The sequence below is a fragment of the Leptosomus discolor genome, chromosome 13 (assembly GCF_034619465.1).
Source record: "Leptosomus discolor isolate bLepDis1 chromosome 13, bLepDis1.hap2, whole genome shotgun sequence".
NCBI lineage: Eukaryota > Metazoa > Chordata > Aves > Leptosomiformes > Leptosomidae > Leptosomus > Leptosomus discolor.
In genome coordinates, this window is record NC_141403.1 from 19,614,198 (window position 1) to 19,630,415 (window position 16,218).

The 16,218-nt window shown below is 41.9% G+C and overlaps 1 protein-coding gene across 3 annotated transcripts in view; it reads right to left on the reverse strand.

The window, feature by feature from the left end:
- ESCO1 (establishment of sister chromatid cohesion N-acetyltransferase 1) overlaps window positions 1-10,748 on the reverse strand; it is a 30,952-nt gene extending 20,204 nt beyond the window's left edge. For all 3 annotated transcript variants that reach the window (XR_015183865.1, XM_086472606.1, XM_009952031.2), the window contains exons 1-6: window positions 10,729-10,748; window positions 10,326-10,524; window positions 8,385-9,756; window positions 7,619-7,730; window positions 6,256-6,319; window positions 3,992-4,106 (exon numbers count right to left, since the gene is read on the reverse strand). Coding sequence is in view for 2 of the 3 variants with exons in the window: in XM_086472606.1 (XP_086328732.1) it covers window positions 3,992-4,106; window positions 6,256-6,319; window positions 7,619-7,730; window positions 8,385-9,756; window positions 10,326-10,522 (1,860 nt within the window). In the remaining variant the exon portion in view is untranslated. The remainder of the gene's footprint in view (window positions 1-3,991; window positions 4,107-6,255; window positions 6,320-7,618; window positions 7,731-8,384; window positions 9,757-10,325; window positions 10,525-10,728) is intronic.
- Window positions 10,749-16,218: the final 5,470 nt, after the last annotated feature.

Here is a 16,218-nt window from a genome sequence, read left to right on the forward strand (position 1 = left end):
TCAAACCTCAGAATCAAAAGCATCTTCCATCAAGCAATCCTGATCCATGCATTTGCTGATACTTATAAAGATTACCTACATTTAAGCATGTTTGCTTGCATCCAGGCATTAACTCAGATCTCTAGAAAGGCAGAAAAGTCTCTGTAACTCTACTATCTTTCATCACTTCAATGACTTGTTTTCACTGTTCATTCCTTTTGCATGTTCTTTCCTAAAATTGATGAGTATAATTTTCAAAAGACTAGCTTAATTTTTAAAGGAACACGTCTCCCTAGTGGCATAAAATGGAAGAAGTACCCCTGTACCTCACAGGCCATTATTTAGAACGTTATTTTGTGGCATTAATGCTTTTATCAATTCCTATTCTTACAGTCAAAATTTTCTCCTAGATCTGGCAGGCAAGCAGAATTTTTACAAGAAGCGAACAACCGACTTTCCTAGTCTTGGATGTAAAACCTATCTCATTTTACGAAAACTGAAAACACATACTTTGCACATTTGTATTGCTTTCCATTTCAGAAGTTAAAGGAACCGATGATTTCGTATTCAAGTTCTCATATTTGCACATCAGATTCAAATACTGGGAAAGTAAAGAATAATGTTAGTGCACTACTATATAAAACTTCCAACATGGAGCCTCACGGAACCTGTGAACCTACCACCCGAACACTTAAATGAAGACACGAGGGTGCAGTTCACAAATATTCTGAACAGAGTATGTCTCTAAACAGCAAGTCATGGATTTGGAACATAGCGTATTTTTAGCCTCATTCTTAATCTTTTTCCTCCAGAAAAACTGATCATACTCTCCTCAGTCTGAACCTAAATCTTTGCACATCACTTCAAACACCATTGTTTCCCGTCACTTTTACAAAGTTTGTTCCAGCATTAGCTTCCTGTTTTCAGCTGAACTTCTATGCTCTGAAGTTGCTCTTTAAGATGTGTGGCAGCAAGCAACTCTGAAGAAAACAGAAACAACTCGTCTTTTGACTTAGTTGTACTACAAAATGACAAAAACTTTATGTTTGAAAGCTTCTCAGATAACTAGATGTGTACCAAGAAAGAGGAATGGTGCAAGCACAGCTTCTAAATACTTCTACAAACAGAAGTTGTACTCTTTTACTTTTGTTACAGTCACGTAGCCTTAAAGCTTGTTAAAGATTATACTACTGAAGAAAAATAGAAAATTAACCTATTCATTATAGCAATCATACGGGAGAAGAAGGAAGGTATGATCTATCTTTAAGGATTAAATACAAAAAAAATAAAGCGTATTGTGGAAACAAAGACTAGTTTTACCATAACACCTCTCTAAAGGTCATTCATTTCAGGAAAGGAAAATGTTAGAATGCACAGATAATACTGTAACATCCCCAACTCTGACCCTCAGACAGATAAAAGGACAGATGTCAAACTTAAATACAGAAGACTAGGAAAATTCAGTAGCAAAAAACCATCAAAACAAAGGCAGTGTATCATGTGGTGAGTCAAACTAAGCCCAAGTAGTTTTTCAGCTTCAGTTACAAGAAAACAAGGATTCTGTACATACGTTAAGATGGACTGGCATGACAGAACTCCAAAAGAATCAGATCTCACAGTAGAGAGCCCAAAACTGCACCTTTCAGGAACTTAATTTTTTTTAAAAGTGTAACAAAGCGCAAGTTAAATGTTCCTTGCGAAGAATAAAAGCATGACTTCCCAACTTTGCTCAAGGTGAAGAATAATGAAACTGCTTCTCTTAACACAACTCACCAGAAACCTGAAATAAAAATGATTTCTAGCTACTAACTATAAATTTTTTTACAGACACTGTAAATGCCAATTTAAGTGATTTGACTGTGTGTAGTAGAACTACTCTCTGCACAGCAGAAATTTCAACCTGAACAGCTTTTAAACCAAATGGATCTTTTTTCTGTTCTCAGAGGGTCGTGACAGAAGTACCTAAACACCTTTGAAAATATTTCCTAAAAAAAGAAGTCCAGCCATTCAGAATCCACATCTAAGAAACTGACCATAGTTTTGCAAACAAAACCATTAATTACAAAACGTACCTTGTTTTATTACATGCATTTAATCTCTAATCTTTTGAGTATTTGCACCAGCAAAGTCTGGTACTTCAGAAGTCAATTTTGCAATTTTTCCCCTCCAGATGCTAGCACAAACTACTCTAGACATAACTATGTCTTGTCTACACAGTAACTGATGTCAAGGATAGTATTTTACAAAATGGCTTAACAAATATTTGGGTTCCTCTATACATTTTGACAATGCTAAACAGTTTCCCCTCAGGCAGAAGAATAAAAGAGCAGTATCTTACCTAATGCTTTCTTGGTAAAGCAAACTACAGGCATCACCAAAATGCCCTTTCAACATCATAAAAAACCTACTCTGAACTCAATGAAATCAAAGTGAATTAGATTTGTACGAAGTGCTGAAATAGATTAGATCTTATGAAGCTCTTACTTTCACATTTAAAAACTAAATACAGTGCTCACTTGCATTTTCCAGAAACACACACAGAAATCTAGAAGCCAGGTGTCTCCCATTTTCCCTAGTATTCTGCATTGATAACACATCCTTTATAGTCTAAAATTTTCTAGGTAATTAACTTAAAAACTTTCACTGTTGAATACCTAGGGAAAAAATATTAATCTCCTAATTTGGGCTGAAAACAAGAATACTACCAGCATAGTCAGTAAGTTGCAAAAAATCCCTTTATATGAATACTGTAGAGGAGAGTTACACAACCTCTCTTCAGCAGCTAAGCAGAAAGTCATGTATTTCTTCTCGTCAAAGATCCTAGCAACTCTTCAGTCAAGTTCTATTACTGTATGAGCAAAAACTAAGTTAGCTTTACTGAAATGAAAAGGAATATTCTTATAGGCCTTTTACTATACTTAAGATACTTGATCATGCATTTTAACTGTGTTGGTAAAATCAGTTTCAAAGAGGCAATAGCTGAGATACTTCCTAAAGATTAGATACAGTTCATTTATCGCCCTGTGACTGGGCACTCAAGTGCCTAGATTTGTGATATGTTTATCAGTTCAGTTCTCAGAAGCTCTGATTTTAACCTATTTCAGTAGGGATATTACAGAGTGTTTATTTAAGTTCTGGTTCTATTTCAGTTAATATTTTAATGTGTATAACCCATGTATTACATGAAAAAATTGCTATGTAGCAAGACCACCAGTTATATATGTGAGAGGGGTAATTTAATTAGAAGCTTACTACAGAGTCCTCCTTCCTAATGGCCTGCATTCCTTTCCCTCTGTAGCTTCCCAGCTCCAGCTTTCACTTCTCAAGGATTATCTGATGTGTGGATTATTAAAAACACAAAGTGAAACACAACTAAAAACTCCAATTATTTCACTTGTGTGATTCTACAAGACAGAAAAAAGGCTGCGTGTCGCTCTCTTCCTCCTCATTTTGCATTTTCTTGTTTTAAAAGAGATATCCGCATTCGGTAGCTAATAGCAAAAAGGGCAGGAACAAATAACCAAACTAGTATTGCTGCTTAAGTATTACGGTACAAATGAGTGCATCCACACGAAAACCTTGAAGTTTGTTTCAGAACAACGGACATTTAAATGATGCGGGAATAAATCTGTTGATATTAATTTTGCACACAATCTGCCAGATGCACCACTCCCTATAACTCTGAAATTTTAAGAAACTGAGATTTTGCACATAAATAAAGGCAAACTCATTCTCACTGAAACAACTGTATTTTTACTGAATAGCCATTCTATTAAAAAAATGCAGAATTTGTTTTAACAAGAATCAGCTTTAAACATTAAGTCTGTCTGCCATCGTTTTTCCATCAACATCGAACGACAATCTAGCACAGGTTCTGCTTTCACAAATCACTTACAGCGGTAACAGTAGTATCTGTAAGTAAGTAACGATCTTACACAAGTTCATAAAACACAGCACTTCAAAAGTAATTTCTTTGAGAAGCTACAAGCCTTACTAAAAGGTTATTACTTACTATGATCAGCTGCTTATCACCATCTTTTCCTGCTTCTTTTAGCTTCTGAATATGTTCCTCAGATGGTAGGAAGTTACCGCATTTTGATGCTAATGAAGGATTTGACAATGGAACCCTTGAAATATAAATATATTTCATGTTAAAAAAGGGACTGCTTATACATGTCATCCCAGATACCCAAAGCCGTTGTGATTGGTATAACTAAACTTTAACGAGATGCAAATCCAAGTTAATTACCCAAAACACAGTCCTATATATTTTAATTTGTAATTCAAATGGAAAAATAAGGAAATGAAAGGATTAACCAAAATATACAGTTTGTGACTGGCCTAATTACAAGGGGGTTTTAAATGAAAAAAAATTAAATATAAAATTTATAATCAAGTGGGGTAGGTTAGTCACAACCATTAACATAAGCATTTAACTGGCATTTTCAGAGCACGACTGATGGTGCCTAATGCTACATATTTCCTACGTAAGGCTTAGGTTTCTAGTTTTAGGTATCATACATCAGGCTGCCGAAGCAGACCACGTAAATATTCCCACAAATATAAGTGGGCAATATAAAATAGACACCATAAATCTGAAATTCAGTTCAAACTTGTTCTCGTCTAATGACTGTCAGCAAAGGGCAGACGAGCTGAGCAATAAGTAGATGGGTATCACTGGAATCTCTTACTCAATTTAATCTTCCCCTTCTCACAACTTAAACACTGGGAAGTACCAAGATACATCAACAACAAAGTTATTCTATGAACTTGCTACTAGGGGAAAAGTAACATTAATTCCAGGTTTGGATAAGACTTATGGAGATCACCAAAGCAAAACACACACTAAAAGTACCCATACTTCAACTAGGTATCCACATAATTTCTGTTTCTGAGGAAACTAAGGCTATAGGGCCAAATTGTAGCAGCTGCTGTAGTACATGTAGCAGGTTAATTCAGTGAGCTTTTTCGAAAATAAAAACTCTTGCCAAACATTTTTAAAACAGTGGGTTCTGTGCTAAGCCAGAGCCGATTTTTTTATTCCTGTCAAGTGTCCCCAAATTTGCATTAAGTAGCTACTTCAAGGTTTGCCTTTTCCTGCTGCAACCTTTTCTTACAAAGCCCTGAAGAGAGCTACGCTGTAGCTATGCACATTACTCTACGTTATGGCAGGAGTACCACAGAAAGAACGATGGCTTAAGTCTTGGACAGCGTATGGAGAGCAGGATAAGAAAGCTCTCACAAGAAAAATATACATCCAAGTTACAATAAGGCAATATGGGCTTGTTCAGCTAATAAAGTTAATAAATTTGATTAGAAACCATAAAGCTGTTTGGCAGCTGAGAATAAAAATATGAAAAAAAATCAAAGTTATTGCAATATGTATTGAAAAATCTAAAAATATTCATTTAACTAGTTTTATAACTACCTTACCATCCATATTCTGTGAAATTCCATAGTAGCAGAGTGTTTCAACATGTACAAAAGGGCTGTTTAGTCAGAATTGTTAATCTGGCCTCAGACAGATGCACTGAAAGTGAACTGCATAATTTCTTCTTGTCTCCATTATGAATATAGAAAACAGTGTCAATGTACTAACCGCTGTGCCAACTATGTTACTGTTCAAGGTATCAGGTACGAAAAAATTATTCTCTTTAGCTTATAATTGGCTAAAACCAGAGACTAACTCAGAATTGTTCAAAAACTACAACGGCCAACATGATCAAGGACAAAACGTAAATTTGAACTGTTAGTAGCAAGAACAATGCAGTTAGTAGTAAGAACAAGAACTGGTTTTTTAATATGGTAGCTGACACCTTCATTTCACAGCAATCACAAAACAATCCCAAACTAAATCCCCTCTTCCCCACCTAAAAAGGTTTCATATATACAAGACTCCCATAGTTTAAGAATTACAAAACTCTTCCAGAAGTGAAACAATTCCATTAGCCAAAATCATGTGGTAAATCCATCCCATACTCTCTGGTTATTGTCTGATTTGAGGAACAGACCATTAGAAAATGTTTTCTCAACTCTGTTAAATTTTATTTTTTAAAATTAATGTGCAGTTACAAATATCTTGCTTAATAATTTTCTTAACAGAATAAAAACATCCCTTAATAACTGAGTAAAATGAAAAGTCTATTTTTAAAAAGGACAAATCACGTATTTGAAACTGAAAGTTAAGGCTAGGAGACAATAAAACAGTCTTATAATAAAACTTCTCATAACTCTATGGAAGGTTACTGTAATTTCATAATGTATGAAATACTATACCTGTTCTCAGTTTCAGAAGTCTGATTTGTAAATGAAGTCCGCGTCAACTGCTTGGGAGCCAAATCTGTAATTAATCAAAGATTGTAACTTCATTATAAAGTTTTTTAATTACAAAGGATAGTTCAGCTACACAAATAGCGATTTGCAAAAACATATTCAAGACAATGTTGCAATTTCTTCATGGCCAATAAAAAAAGATGCAACCCTGAGGCAGCATTCAGACGTTCCTTCACATATTCCTAAAAATACGCAATTTTCTTCAGCATTTCCATAGCAGTTTGCCAGCAACTAAACAAGGCCAGCAGTGAAACTACATAGGAGTTTAAATCTGTTTATACCAACACTCATATAAATAGCTCCATGTATAGTATTAGAATCACAAATGTATAGTACACCCCCATCCGAGATCTGTTCTATAACACTTAAGGAAAAGAAACAAACAAGAATAGAGAAAGAAAGAAAAAAACATTTTTTACAAAACTTTACTAAATAGTTTTTTACAAAACTATTTAGTAAAGCTAAATATTTTTTTACAAAACTATTTAGTAAAGCTAAATAGTTAAACAGGGCACTCAACATCAGGTTCAGATTTAAAAAAGAAAACCAGAACAAACCCCAAAACAAAAGCCCCAACAAATAAAAAACCCAAAAGCAAAAGGAGGAAGTATCAAGAGGGAAGTCTATGAAGAGAGGCGTTAGTGATCCATCGATAATATTCCTTTGACAAAATGTACTTGAGTCAAAATATTCACATCACACTCATCATAAGGTTTGACAAACTTAATTCACAGGCTGATAAGTGAAGACTATGTAATAAAAACTGCGGAGTGATAATTCAACTAATAATTTGGTCAAGATCAAGTAGAGCAATTTAAGAGAAAGAAATGCTGACATTTACTCCAAGGACGCAATAACCAACAGAGAATCCTTACAGAAGCAACCCAAGAGAAGAACCCAATTGAAACATGGAAGTTTTACTACTTTATTACATGGAAAAGGAAAGGATTTGGTTGGGTTTTTTTTTCTATTTTCTTTTAAAAGCTGTCACTTCACTTTTATTAAAATGGTACGTATTTAAGCACTAAATTATTCATGCATAAAGCACACAGACGCACTAAAATCACACCTGGGTAGAAAAAGCAGACACCTCTCTCCCACTATACGGCCCAGAGGCAAAAGGACATTCACTGCCACTAAAGTAGCACACAAAGAAACATGAAAACCCTGGTGAACAGCTGCAATCCCAGAAGTTTAATTCTGCACCAACTGTAACTTATTCTGTGAAACACTCCTCTGAAAGGAAGAGTTCTGCTTCCCATATAATAGGTCAGAAGAAGAGGAAAAATCAGTAGCATATAGTTACCTTGAGGTTCACTTTCTCCGGGTTCTTTTTTTAATTGTTTTGGCGGTTTAGGAGCTGTAACGTGTTTTACTGGAGAATTTTCTGGACTTGATTCCAGATGTAATCGAAAGTTCTAAACAAAACAGAAAACATTCAATAAAAAACCTGTGCTATTTGATGCCTCCAACCTATTAATAAAATCACCGGGTGAGTAAGTATTAACAGCTTGAATACAGCACCACGTTTCCGATTCCTGTATTATCTTAAGGAAACAAAATGCAACTGATCAGCCAGTCCATATTGAACTTCGCGGTATTAATTTTGCCAAAAATCTTCTTCATTTATATACAAGCTTGTAAAAGATTTCCTGCAGAACACCTTTGTCCTTAAAATCTTACATTTTAGCAGAAGCTCATTCAGATTGAGAACACTTTTTTCCTCTCTCATTTCTTTTAATATACCTTTTCAGAACAGAACAGCTACGCAAGCTTAAGTCATCAAAAAGTGTCCATGTGAACCTGCAAAACCTCCAGCTCCAGCGGGAAATTTTATCCATCACCATTCAGTTAACTACAGAACTTAGGAGGGTGGAACAGATTCATCTTCCCACTTACTATCACCCCGCCTATGACAACGCACTAGTAAATGATCTTTAACACATTTGAAAACTTTAAGCTACTGCAAAATAAAGTCATTGTCAAAACAAGCTTTCCGAGCACGGCATTCTCCGAGAACAGAACAGATTCAGAACACCCTCCCACCGTACACCCTAATTAAAATGACTTACCTCATCTGGTCTTGGCTCACATAAATGTTTTGTCAAATTATGCAACAAACCATTTTCTGCGTCTCTCTTTGTGGGCTGTTTTGTTTCTAATGTCTCTTCTTTAGCTCCAGCTCTTTCAGATGAAGGATCCCGTTTCTCCTGCACACAAGTTGCACTTTCACTCTCAGAAAGTCCTGTGATTGACAGCTTGCCTCGTGCCTTCGAAAGCTCTGCTTCTGTAGCTGTTTGACTCGCTTCTGAAACTTCAGGGTAATCTTTTAACAAAGAAAGCCTGGGGGTGTTTGCTGAATTTAAGTTGCTTTGCTTCATGTTAGTGGCTTTCAGTAATTTAATTTTGGTCCATTTAGAGTTTTTGTTTGAGGAGTTATTTCTACCATTCAGAGTGCATTTGACAGGCATTCCTTTTTTGCTAGGGAAAAAACGTTTGCATTGAGCACTTTGACTCGCTTCTTTCTGAGTAAGCATTCCACTTGGTTGAAGCTGTATTTCAGCATGCTTTTCTGCTGTTTTGCTACAGTCAGCATTAGGGGAATCTTTTTTCACCTCTACTGTATCCGACTCAATCTCACCTGCGATTTCTTCACAAAGTTCAAGGATGCTTACCCTTTTGGATTTCGCATCGTTCTCCGGCTGATCGGCCACGTTTGTTTCACTTACAGATGGCTGTGAAATCTTTTTTGCTTTTGTAGTGGTTTTTACATTCTGATGTGTTTGTTGCTTTTCCTTAGTTACTGTCTTAGAATTTGGCTTAAGAGAATCTGTTTCCACTTTCTTTGCGTTGCTAGGAACAGGAGATACAGGGCCAGTCTGGTCTTTCCTAACTTCCTCCGGGCTCTCACCAGGACATAATGATGATCCTTGAGGGCTGTGTTGACAGCTGCTGGAATTATCATTTTTACTGTCTGCTTTACATTTTTTCTCTTTCAGAGAGCTGGTAACTTCCACGTGTATTTCTTTATCCTCATTTGTACTGTTTGGCTTCGTTTTTGCATTTTTCTGTTCCGTTTTCCCTCCAGCAGATTTAAGTACTTTTGCTGCCACACTGTGAGCGTGTCTTTTCGCCTGGCTACTTTGTTTAACTTCCAAAGCTTTTTCTTCTTTAACCTCTCTGCTGCGCAGGGATCTTGCTGGTACATGCACGTGTGTTAACTGCTGCAGTCTCTGTGATCTCCTTGTTACTGGCTCACTTGGTGCAACTGTGCATTTTGACTTGGGAATTTCTTGCACAGATTTTTTCTGGCATACCTCCTTATTTTTTGTAGATTTAGGCTGCTGCTGCACCTTTTTGTCAGGTATTGTTTTATTATTCAAGTTCAATCCTGATGATCTTGTAGTCATACGCATTCCTAGTTCAGGTTCATTGGTGTTGTCACTGAAAGATTCAAACAATTAGTTTTCCAGCATCCAAAAAGCAGAATTTGTCGTAAGACTCTTCTCATTCCTACTAACTTCTGCCTCCTTCTTTTCTTTTTTAAAACACTGGATCTTACACCCTCAATACTTTTAGAAGAATTTTCTCTAGAATCACTCTAAAAAGACTTCACTTCCACCTGATTACCCTTAAGTGCAGTGCTTAGTGTTTTTTATGCATGGCAAGACTGAACTATGAACCCCAGATGAATGCTTTTCAACACCTCTAGCAGTTTTTAATTGTTGAGACTTGTGGCTTTCAAATGAAGTATTAGCTTATGTACCATCAGATTTACTTTAGCTTCAGACACTTTTTTGGAGGAAGTCTCTGGATTTCAAGACGCTAACATGGTTCCAGAGAAAGATCACATAGCAGATATCATAATTAATGATTTAAAGCTGGTCTCCCCACTAGTACTATTTAACTATTTAGCTGTATCTTTAACTCAAATTCATTCTGCTTAATTGTTTCCGCACTAATTCAGTCTACAAAGATAACCTAGAAAAATCACTTATTTTTTTGTCACTGACCTGTTAGATTTGACAGAAGTTACGAGTACAGTTTTGTCCTGCACTGCACACTGATTAGGCTTTGATTTATTTGAGACATGTTTTGTATCTGAAACCTCTTTTTCCTTCTTCGCCGATGACGGTTTGCTGTTCTTGTCCAGCTTTGGACGTTTAGCAGAAGGCTCTACTAACATAGACTTCCTTTTCTGAGCTGCCATTTCTGCAAAACACAACAATTGATTGAGCTTTTAGAGTCTCTGTCAACTGTTGTTACAGTGTCAGTTAACATAACCGAAGATCTGCCCATTTTACAAAATTAGGTAACCAATAATCACTTTTCCTTTGAGAGGCAGATCATGCTAACTGTGATCAGAAAGCAAATCATCAAACCAATCTCAAACCAAATCATGCTTATTTTACTTACAGGTTTTTACAAGAGGCAATCGATGTTCAGGCCAAAGTAACTTATCAAGGTGTGCCAAGAGCATTCCTTATGTATATGCTTACGAACAGGACGTTTCATGCCACCTGTGAGGAATAAAAAAGTGTTCATCCAGTAAGCACTGTATTAACTTCCTTCTCAGACTCCGAATTTGGCATTCTCACCCTCTTCCATCCCTTCAAACCACGCTTAGCTTTAAAGTTTCTTTGATAATCAATTTTAAAAAAAAATCCTACGGAATTTATTTCCATATCCAACAATTTTTGGCACTTTGTTGTCTCAAGCATTACCCTCTTCCCTTTCGAAAGGTGGCAGATAACTTGAAAGGAAGTTTCTCAGCCGTTCGCATTTTTCCAGAAAAGAAGCATGCTGCTCTCTTTCACAGCCTGCAAAAACGCGGGCCTGCTGTCAATACGGTGCCTCACAGCAACAGGGAATAAATCCATTAGAAACTACTAAGTTTGGTGGCTGCTACTACAGAACTTCACTGACATCAGCAACTGCCTGTAACTGTTCCTTCTAATACGACTTAAGCTACAAAACAGAGACAGAAAGCCTAGAAAGTGGCATTATTTGAGACATTTGCCTTGGGCAGTTAAAGATGATGTCTTCATGAGAACTGAAATGATGCTAACGATGCAGAGTCAAGCTGCACAAGAGTCAGAAAACCAGCAGAGATCCTCAGCGAAAGGTTTTCACAGATTCGGTTGATCATACCTTTCACATCTATTTGTGGCTTCTGAAACTTTAAATTCTTATTCAAAGACACTGTTTTTTTGTATTACAGCATAAGTAATAATTGTTCAGCAAAGTTTCACTAATATCTTTTTAAAAACAAGTTTACTGGAAGACTCAGTGCTCGGAACTCCTGTATTACCTTTTTAGGTGAAGAATTAGCTATTAATTTTTGCCACTGACAGACTGACAAAGAAAGACTTCTGTAATAAAGTTATATTACTTTTCAAACCACAACTAATCCGATGTTAAATTTGACAGATTTTAAGGTCAAACAGGAACTTTAAGTTACCAGTTGTATAACACAGACCAGATACCTTCACTTCATTACACCTACAGTAAGCCTTCCAGTATTGTCAAATGCATGTCCTTCTCTAACAGTTTGAAAGATACTTACATTAAGCTTCTTTTAATAATTATTCATAATCCAAAAGGAAAAAGTGAAGACCTGTACTATTTTTCTCTTTCAGACTTCAAGTTGTCCTTAGCCTTTTTTTCACGTATCCACTGCTTTATGAAGACATTTCTAACCAGGCAAGACCGATAATGCTCAGATTTCAGACACCAGTGCTGTCTTCTGACTTTCTCCTTTAAAGAAGCTGCACGACCAGTGACTCATATTTTTAATTCTACCCAGGGAAGAAATCTCTAATAGCATTTTTCATGGTGCTATTTCCATGTCTCTCCCTAAGGAGCCAGGAACAGAGCCTTACTTCTAATAGCTCATGAGCTCTATGACACTTAGCAAGCCTACGGGTTTCCACTAGTCAAAGATTATCCATTAGAGCCACGGCAGAGCCACTCACCCTGAAAATAACAGCTCTAGCTGCTGAGTAAGTCTTTGGTCTTATATTCTCTTAGTTTAGAGCACAGCATTGACTCTCAGAATTTGAGGACGCCATGACACATACCGTGTACACCTAGACCTCCTTGGGTTTTTTCCAGACACATACAGACACCGCTGTCACTTTCAGCCACGTGAAATGGCACACTCGGGAAAGACTTTCAAGTACAAAAAAGAAAATATAATCTTTCCCTCACTGGTATTGCTTCTCAGGACGCTGACGAATACACTCTCCTCCCACAAAGAGAACTAGCTCTTTAATAGTCATTTCTTTCCTACTCATACTTTGCACGGCAGAGCTGGACTTCTCCAGACATTCAAGAACTGGCAGTTTCTGCCCTGCAGAATTCCCCTCTAGTAAAAGCCACGTTACGGAAAAAAGGGAAAACACAGAAGTACCAGAACAAACTACACAACAATCGAAGGTTTTGGTGCAAGAAGTAGAGGAGAAACGGCGGCATGCAACACACCCTCAGGTCCCTAAAGCAGGGGCGAGCCCCACGTCCCTGCTGAGGCTGGGGGCCCACCCGCTTGACAGGGCGCCGGGGTCTCACGCGTGAGCCTCCCCCACCACAGCGCCCCGCAGCCCCCGCACCCTAACTCCCGGCTGAGACCCCACGACGGCACTCGAGAGGAAGGAAGAGAAGGGAAGGCCTCCGAGCGCGGCCCGGTGCCACCCGCCTCAGCGCCCCGCCGTGACAACCCTCCCGGAGCCGGGCCTGGCGGGCAGCCCCCGCGCCCGGCCAAGAGTTCCTCGGGCCAAGGCAAGCGCCACCGAGGGCCACGGCGGGGGCTGTGGGGAAGCAGCCGAGCACCGCAGGGAGCCCCCTCGCCCCTCCAGCTCCCACTCGCGAGCAGCTGGCTAAAAGGGTCTCGCCCACTCCCTCCCAACCCGATCGCGGAGACAGCGGCGGCCGCGGGCAGGCCCGAGCCCGGGCCGGGCCGGGCCGGCGAGGCAGGCCCGAGGAGGGGAGGCCGGCCTGCCGGCCCCGCGGCGGGGGCAGCGGCACCGCTCCGCGCCAGGACGGGCCGCGGCGCCGGGGGCGAGGGGCTGGGGGGGGGGGGGGGCGGGCGGGGCGGGGGCGAACTTCCTCGTCACCCCCCGGCGCGAGGCGGCCGCTTACCTCGCGCGAGTGTCAGCGACGTGCCGGCAGCGCGAGCCGCCCTCCCCGCCCGGCTCGCCAGCTGCGGAGGGGGGGGGGGGGGGGGGGGGGGGGGGGAGGGGAAGGAGGGAGGGAGGGAGGGGGCGGAGCGGAGGCGCGCGACAGGGGAGGGGAGCGCGCACGCGGGCGGGCGGGCGGTCCCGCGCGCGGGTGGGCGAGCGGGGGCGCGCGCAGGCTGCGGCGTCGCGGGGAGGGCGGCTCGCGCCCCCTTCCTCTCTCCTTGCGAAGCGGCGGCGGGCGCGAGCCTCGAGCCCCGCTCACATCCGGGCACTGGGGCAGCCCCGCCCCCGCCCCGCCGCCGCTCGAGCCACCCCCGGGACACTTCCGGCGGGTGTCGGTTTGCGCTTGCGCAGCGCGGGCGCAGCTGCGACGCCCCGGGCGAGGGGACCGCTGGTGGGCGGGATGGCGGGCCCGGCCTCGAGAGCTCCCGGCGGGCCGCGCTGTGCGTGAGGCGGGGGGTGCGTGTGTGCGTGTGTGCGTGTGTGTGTGTGTGTGTCTCTTCCCGCCGCTTCAGCGGTCGCTCGGCGCTGGCCCCGTCCCCTCCGGCCTGGCGGCGCCATCCCCGCGGCTCGGGCAGCGCGCACCGGCTCGGGCCCGGGCTGGTTGTTAAGCCCCGTTCTCTGCCGGGAGGCTCCTCGCCTGCCAAAAACGAGGGGGCAGAAAGCGGCGCAGCGTGCTGGCGGGACGGTGGTGACGAAGTGGCTTACGTGGGGGCCAGCGGTGCGTCAGTGACGCCTCACGGCGGGCACCGGTCGCTAAATGCGAAGTAGGAAACCTCCCCCCGTCAGCTTCCCGGTAACCGGTGGTGCAGCAGCGGGTGCTGGCGGCAGCGTCTCCGGAGCGTGTGTGCGCCGCTCCTCCCAGACGCGCTCGGAGATGCCCCTGGGGACAGGTTCGGGGTTGGACTGGGAGCGAGCGCCACCCTAACGCCGCCTTCCCGGAGGATACAGACACGTTTTGGGGTTACGGGGGATTTCCCGCTGGGGAGCTCTGCTGTAGGTGCCCGGGCAGCACTCAGCCTCCTTGACGCGGGGGCACCGCTGTGCCGGTGTGCGCCGCTTCGGCATAAAAGCGGGATAAACGCTCGCCTGTGTCTCAGACCGAAGAGGCGTGTTGGATGTGACGGGTCCTGGGCATGTCCAGTTCTCTCTCCAGAGCAATGAGTTCACCCGGTGAACTGCCTTCTTGAGTCCAGTGAGGTTTGCTTTCCCAAGTTCAGCAGGAACCCTCCAGGTGCTAGCTGGCTGTTGGAGGAGTTGCATTCTGCACTGTTTCACAACTCATTCTACAGCATAACTACGGATTTGTGATTTTTATTTTCCATTGTCTGGAATATTTCAGTCCTTACTACGCTGGGTGATGGATTTGTACCTCGTGTAACCTTCCATTGCCTCAGGATGTTTCCATGTCTGAGCCTATGTCTATGTTGGCCAGGAAGAGGAGCGAAAGAAGGGGAGCTGAGGATCTGACATCCACACCACTGACCTGCCAGTCCAGACAAGCTTTATTCCAGTCCTGTGGATGCAGTGGCTGCTGGGTTGGCTATGTTCTGGGGATGTACCTGTCGGTTTGGCTCCCTTCGAAAGGAATCCATCAGGCACGCTCCAAGTGGGAGCAATCAGAAGGTTTCCTTCAAAAGTGCGCTGCTGATCCTAGCTGAAACGCTGATGCCGAGGTACCTCCTGCGTACCAAGCGCACTCCATCCACGTCACCAGGTTGGGGCTGACCTGAAGCGCGTCCTGCCTGACGCGCATGCAGTACGTGGGTCAGGTTCTCCACACGAAGGAGCTTTGCTGGGCTTACCCGCTCCTGTCGGTATGTTCTACTTGCTGATAGGGCACAGCCTCAGTTTATTTGGCCGTAAATTTACGTAGGGGTGTGTTACATCCATACACCTTGGCATGAGCCAACCAATAAGTGACTGTGGAAGGCGTTAGAAGTTCTGGAATGGCAGCACGTGACAGGGTTTCTCCCAGGGATTTCTGATTTCATCTACGGATTTCTGGTTATAGCTTGCCGATCTGACAGACCACACAAGTAATTTTAGTACACGGGAGATACACGGTGTAGATGTTCTGCAAATAGTCTTTTGTTAATGTTTGGAGTATTTAAAAAGTGGATAGTTTTATTTTTATAATAAAAGATTTTAGGCCGTTTTTATAATCTTCCAAGCATTTTATTGATTTTTATAGCTATTATGTTTACGGGATTAATTGTTGGAAATTGCAGTCAGGTTGCTGAATGGCATAAAGGTTTTTATATAAAGATCAAATTACCTGGAGATACTTTGTTCTGCCTGTGAATTTCTTTTGTCTCTTTGTTAACTGCCTTCTTTGGTAAGTCCTCTTTCTGGACAGACTACGCTGAAGCACAGTTCGTCCCAGACAAATGGAAGTTTTCAGCAGCTGCAGTTTTTGAAAAAGCTGATAGGAGGAAATGTTATTTATAACTCCCTATAAAAGCTCCTCTCTAATGCGTGACAATCTGCATGTGGTCTCCTGCTCTCCTACAGTAACCTAGGGGACACTTTGCAGGTGAAGGAGGCTTTAATCACTGGGTTGCCTGTACATTTCCTGGAGGATGATAAAAGCATTTCTCATGTTATCACTAACTTTTAAATGTAACATGATGTTTTCCCATCCCTCTTAGGAACATGAAGCAAGTAAAGCTAGATTTTCTCACATCCTTCCATGGAGAAGTAATTTGCTGCACGTCAAGGGCGGTAGTAA